The 6753-nt window shown below is 36.3% G+C and overlaps 1 protein-coding gene across 2 annotated transcripts; it reads left to right on the forward strand.

Moving 5' to 3' along the window:
• The first annotated feature begins 308 nt into the window (after positions 1-308).
• On the forward strand, positions 309-5654 carry LOC131119338 (seipin-like). 2 transcript variants are annotated; one of them, XM_078788461.1, is made up of 9 exons: positions 309-562; positions 1692-1770; positions 1902-2045; positions 2140-2175; positions 3280-3414; positions 3540-3637; positions 5103-5232; positions 5292-5355; positions 5440-5654. In XM_078788461.1, exons 1-9 carry the CDS (start codon positions 309-311, stop codon positions 5526-5528), a joined length of 1029 nt encoding a protein of 342 aa, XP_078644587.1. In that variant the 3' UTR covers positions 5529-5654. The 2 variants fall into 2 exon arrangements, with proteins under 2 accessions (XP_078644587.1, XP_078644588.1); XM_078788462.1 differs by having other exon boundaries at positions 5295-5355.
• The last annotated feature ends 1099 nt before the right edge of the window (positions 5655-6753 follow it).

Genomic DNA, 6753 nt, shown 5'->3' on the forward strand with positions numbered 1-6753 from the left:
TTGATATAATTAACAAGAACTGGACCTACAAAGCCTATTTTGACACCAGAAGTCTTCCAGTCCCCCCCCCCCCCAGAAGTGGACTACCCCGTGTTAAACAATTCAGTCATCTGATGCTAAATTTCCCCGCTTGTGACCCGAAATTCGACTCAGTGGTTTCTCGCTTCTCAGTCAAATCAAAGCCATAGTTTGTGTCCACTGAATGCATCTTTATTAGCTGGAATTGTGGGTCAGGAATTCCTACAGCGTTCCTTTCTGTTCTTTTTTTTTTAACACATCCATAACCCATCGACCTGTTCCAGGTGGGAATGAATCCAGCATCCGGTCATCGCCGCCCCGGAGGCCACGTGAAGCCATTTGTGCTTTTTCGAGGAATGCTGGTCCAGTTCACCGATGCGCTTCATGCTCAGATGTCCCGTCTGGTTCAGAGAGCCAAGCGGGGAGTTCTTGTCTTCTCCGTGGTGATGCTGCTCCTCTGGGTGTCCGCTTTCCTGTACGGGAGCTTCTACTACTCCTACATGCCCTTCGTGGCTCAGTCCAGACCTGTGTACTATTACTACAGGTGAGATGGCGCAGGTGAGATGCATGGATATGAATGAATGTCGTAGACGTTCCAAAAAATTAAAAAAAAAAACAAATAAGGAACAAGAACCGGGATATAACTTTTTCCTACTTTTGGGCAGATTTAGTAGAGATACTCAATAGTTTTAGACCACCATTAAATGTACACAAGTACACATAAATTACACTGCAAAACCAGTGGGCAGTGATCAATGATTAGCCTATTATTATTACTATCATCATTATTATTCTACTAGTAGTAGTAGTATAATAGGGCTTTTGCCCTATTATATGAAATTTCTCAGAGGTGTTTTTTCAATAAAAATCAATTAAAAATTTAATTATTTTATTATTAAATAAAAAAATATTTTATTATTTATTATTATTATTTATTTTATTAAAATAAAATTATTTAGAAGGTGCTTAAGAATATAAAAATATAGGCCTGATAAAATAGGCCTAACGACGCCACTGACTATTAGTCATACAATATTGTGGCCACTAGGCGTCAGTAATGTTCCATTATTGAGACATGACATTAGAATACCATGTCCGTGTTCTCCTCCCATTCGATGTGGAAGTGGTAAGATTTTGGCTTTGTTGTAGTTAATAATATTATATTATTAATTAGCCTATTATTACTATCATCATTATTCTTGTTCTGATTATTACTAGCATTAGTATTAGTACAGACTAGTATTACTCTGCTTATTGGCTTGCTTATTAGCCTGCTTTTGCTCTATTATATGAAATTTGTCAGAATTTTTTGGGAAAAAAATCAATAAAAAAAATATCAGATTATTCAGGGGGGGGCTTAAGAATATTGGAAGATGTGGCGGTGGTAAAATTTTGGCTTTGTTGTCCTTCTTCATTATATAATAATCATTATTATATTATTAGTTAGCCTATTATTATTAGCATCATCATTATTCTTCTACTAGTAGTAGTAGTAGGCTAGTATTAGCCTGCTTATTAGCTTGCTTATTAGCCTGCTTTTGCCCTATTATATGAAATTTGTCAGAGATTATTTTGTAGAAAAAAATTCAATAAAAAATATAAAATTATTTAGAACGAAGCCCCCCCCCCCAAATCCATTTCCTCTGGTTTATGTTTTTGTTGTTGTTTTGTAGGACGGACTGTGAATCCCCATCCACGTTTCTGTGCTCCTATCCCATGGCCAATGTCTCCCTGTTGACCAACAACAAACCTGTATGTATGAATATGCTAATATGCTATTTACACAATGTAGCATCATGAGGAAAGAAGCAAAACAATGAATGAAATAATCATTTTATGGAAAAATTGGTTTGAATTATGTTTTAATGAGCGCCGTTCCTCAGGTGTTGACATTTGGCCAAGCCTATCGCATCACCCTCCAGCTGGAGATGCCGGATTCCGACACCAACCGGGACCTGGGGATGTTCATGATCAGGACGACCTGCTTCTCTCGTGAAGGAAGCCAAATGGCGTCGTCCGCTCGCTCGGTGAGTGTCTCGCCGAAGCAAGATCCAATCGGCGACTTATTAAGATTGTTTGTGTTCAAGTAGATGATTCTTGCCGTGTTGGTGTTTTTCTCAGGCAAGGCAGCTGTCACTCACCTCCAGCTCCCGCTTCGTGAGTACAGCACCGATGACCCGGTTTCCTCCCACATTCCAAAAACATGCTAGGCTAATTAGCCACTCCAAATTGTCCATAGGTATGAATGTGAGTGTGAATGGTTGTTTGTCTATATGTGCCCTGTGATTGGCTGGCCACCAGTCCAGGGTGGAGCCCCGCCTCTTGCCCCAAGACAGCTGGGATAGGCTCCAGCACCCCCCGCCCCGACCCTAATTAGGATAAGTGGTAGAAAAACAATGATGAACTGCTTGGGCCACCCTTAGCAGCAACAACTGCAATCAAGCGTCTCTGATAACTTGCAATGAGTCTCTTTGAGTGATGTGGAGGGATTTGGCATTATTATTATTATTATTATTATTATTATTATTATTATTATTATTATTATTATTATTATTATTATTATTATTATTAAAATAATTATAATTATTATTATTATTATAAAAAATAATTATTATAATTATATAAATAATAATAATAATAATTATTATTAATATTATTATAATATTAATACTCCAATATTGTTTTTCAATATTGTTTGACTATTAGTCAGTGGCGTCATCAGGCCTATTTTAGGGGGAATTCAGACCCCCTAAAATATTCTTAAGCCCCCCGTAAATAATTTGATATTTTTTAATTGATTAAAAAAAATGTATAGATAAAAAATACATATATTTTTTTTTTACATGGAATTCTAATGTCATGTCCCAATAATGGAACATTACTGACGCCTAGTGGCCACAATGCTACATACTATTAATAATATTAATAATAATACTACTACTAATAATAATGATGATTATTATTATTGTTACATAATTAATATTAATTATAATAATTATTATTATTGGGCTGCACAGCGGTCGAGTGGTTAGCGCACAGACCTCACAGCTAGGAGACCAGGGTTCAATCCCACCCTCGGCCATCTCTGTGTGGAGTTTGCATGTTCTTCCCGTGCATGCGTGGGTTTTCTCCGGGTACTCCGGTTTCCTCCCACATTCCAAAAAAAAACATGCTAAGCTAATTAGCGACTCCAAATTGTCCATAGGTATGAATGTTCAACTTTTTTTTCCCCCACGGTGACGTGCCACCCTCCCGTGCCAGAGCATGCTACGCTACCGGTCCGACCTCCTGAGGACCATATCCACGCTGATGTTCCTGCCGGCGTTCCTGAGCGGAATGGCTGAGCAGAAGCAGTTGTTGGAGGTGGAGCTCTTCTCGGAATACACGGACGACCCGGTGAGTGGCGCGTGTGAGTCATGTGACTCATTGATGTTGTTTAAATGAGTAAGTAAATAAGTAAGCGGCTGTCAATCAACCGTCAAGTAATCCTCATTCATCCATACTTCCTTCTCCTTTCCCAGTATTCCCCCTCCGTCACGGCTGTCATCGAGATTCTGTCCAACAAGGCGCACGTCTACTCCTCCCAGCTCCACATCCACGCCTGCTTCACTGGCATCAGGTGAGAATACAAACCAAAGGACGCACATCCTGAAAGGGAATAACCATCTAAGAGTCGGTCGGACTAATTATTATTATTACGGGGGTCAACTGGTTCCACCCATAATACACATGCACATAATAAGTCCATTTCTTATTAAATACAGTACTTTTAAACCTGGTATTGATCGTCTACATACATTTTTTAAACATTATTAGAGTCATCTGTACATGAAATAGCACCCCTATAGTAACCTTTACATTCCTATTACGCAATATAGTACAGTGTTATAGTATAGTACGCTATGGCGGTTAGTTAGGCTTTTTAATTTTTTTATAGATTATTATTATTTTATGATTATTATTAATAATAATAATAATTTTATTTCTATAGATTATTATTAATAATAATAAAATAATAATAATATATTGTTATTTTATTATTATTATTAATAATAATAATATTAATAATAATCTATAAAAAAAAATAAAAAATCAAGAAAAAAATCTAATTATTTAGGGGGGCTTAAGAATATTTTAGGGGGGCTGAATCTCCCTAAAATAGGCCTAATGACACCACTGACTATTAGTCAAACAATATTGTTATTTTATTCTAATGTCATGTCTCAATAATGGAACATTACTGACTCCTAGTGGCCACAATACTACATACTATTTATGTTTTTCAATATTGTTTGACTAATAATCAGTGGTGTCATTAGGCCTATTTTAGGGGGGATTCAGCCCCCCTAAAATATTTTAACCCTCCTAAATAATTTTATATTTTTCATTGATTTTTAATTTTTTTTTATGGATTTTTAAAAAAATTGTAGAGATTTTTTTTACATGGTATTCTAATGTCATGTCTCAATAATGGAACATTACTGACTCCTAGTGGCCACAATGCTACATACTGTATATGTATCTTTGTTTTTCAATATTGTATGACTAATAGTCAGTGGTGTCATTAGGCCTATTTTAGGGGGGATTCAGCCCCCCTAAAATATTTTTAAGCCCCCCCTAAATAATTTGATATTTTTTATAGATTTTTTTTATTTTTTATAGATTTTAAAAAAAAATTTATAGATTTTTTTCATGGTATTCTAATGTCATGTCTCAATAATGGAACATTACTGACACCTAGTGGCCACAATACTACATACTGTATACGTAGCTTGTATGACTAATAGTCAGTGGAGTCATGAGGCCTATTTTAGGGGGGGTTCAGACCTCCTAAAATATTCTTAAGCCCCACCCAAATAATTTGATATTTTTTATTGATTTTTTTTAATTTTGTATTGATTTTTTTTTTTTTTTACAAAAAAAATCTCTGACAAATTTCATATAATAGACCAAAAGCAGGCTAATAAGCAAGCCAATAAGCAGGCTAATACTAGCCTACTACTACTACTACTACTACTACTAGTAGTATATGCGCAATATCCTGTGCATCTCCAGGGGGGCTAATCAGTGTTCCTTCCTTCCAGGTACTTGTTGTTCCACTTCCCCGTCTTCTCAGCCCTGGTGGGCGTGTCCACTAACTTCCTCTTCCTGAGTGTCATCTTGGTGATGAGCTACATGAGGCTGCTTCTAGGCTTGGAATGGAGACCAGAGCAGGTGAGACCTGTTTTGGAAGTTCCTCGTTTATTTAGATGTGGTAAGATTTCAATGTTCAGCAGGTCCAAGTCACCCGAGCAGCAGGAAGTAGCGACACCCGTGGCGTGAATCACGTGAATAATGGTACTGCGGGTATAAAAAAAAACTGCAGCAATTCACGTTGTACATGGTGTGCTTGTCAACACGCGTGTTCCTTTTTCCTGGCAGGTGCTGCTCAGCCACCGGACTCGCCGAGTTTGACGGACACCGGAAGACGGCAGAGGAATCAGTTAGAAGGGGGGCCGGCAGTTGAATGACCACAACGCAATTAATCTTTTTTTTTTTGTTAAAAAAAGAAATCAATAAAAAACAAATCAATTTAAAAAATCTATTAAAAAATATCAAATTATTTAGGAGGGCTTACGAACATTTTACGGGGCCTGCTTTTGCCCTATTATATGAAATTTGTCGGACATTTTTTTGTAAAAATTTTTTTTTTGTAAAAAAAAAATCTCTAAAAATGTTTTTAAAAATCTATAAAATATTTCAAATTATTTAGATGTCAGTAACGATCCATTATTGAGACATTATTAGAATACCATGTCTGTGTTCTCCTCCTATTCAGTGTGGAAGTGGTAAGATTTTGCCTTTGTTGTCCTTCCTCTAACTAGTTAGCTCGCTAGCTTATATAATAATCATTATTATATTATTATTTAGCCTATTATTATTACTATCATCATTATTCTTCTACTAGTAGTAGTAGTAGTAGTAGGCTAGTATTAGGCTGCTTATTGGCTTGCTTATTAGCCTGCTTTTGCCCTATTATATGACATTTGTCATAAAAAAAATAAAATCAATAAAAAAATGAAAAAATATATTAAAAATGTTTTTAAAAATCAATAAAAATTATCAAATTATTTAGGGGGGCTTAAGAATATTTTAGGGGGTCTGAACCCCCCCCCCAAAAAATAGGCCTAATGACACCACTGAGTCAAACAATATTGAAAAACAAAGATACATATACAGTATGTAGTATTGTGGCCACTAGGCGTCAGTAATGTTCCATTATTGAGACATGACATTAGAATACCATGTCCGTGTTCTCCTCCCATTCGATGTGGAAGTGGTAAGATTTTTAGGGGGTCTGAATACCCCCTAAAATAACGGATTCCCACAATATATGACTCAATGTTAAGTCACTTTTTTTGCCTTTAAAATGTAGTTAGGATGTTGTATTCTTGTGTTGGGACGTTTGTGATGTCACACATGGCCGGGCTTTCCTATATGGCCGTGGTTATAGGCCAGATACGCTCTGTGCCCTCCCTACCATCATGTTACCATGGTTACGTTGTTAAGAATGTCTGTTTTTTTTCAGGTATAAGGAAAAATACATTTGTTTACAAGTGTTGAAGTAGGAATCATGTCATGATTGGGACAAATTAGAAGGTACAATTAGTGAAATTGTACTTGTTTCCCGTCCTTGTTATCTCAATAAAGTTAAATTAAAAATGAAAAAAATCCCTTAAAAATGTATCTATGTTG

The sequence above is a fragment of the Doryrhamphus excisus genome, linkage group LG23 (genome assembly GCF_037039965.1).
Source record: "Doryrhamphus excisus strain RoL-2023G ecotype Guam linkage group LG23, RoL_Dexc_Guam_v1.1, whole genome shotgun sequence".
Taxonomy (NCBI): Eukaryota; Metazoa; Chordata; class Actinopteri; order Syngnathiformes; family Syngnathidae; genus Doryrhamphus; species Doryrhamphus excisus.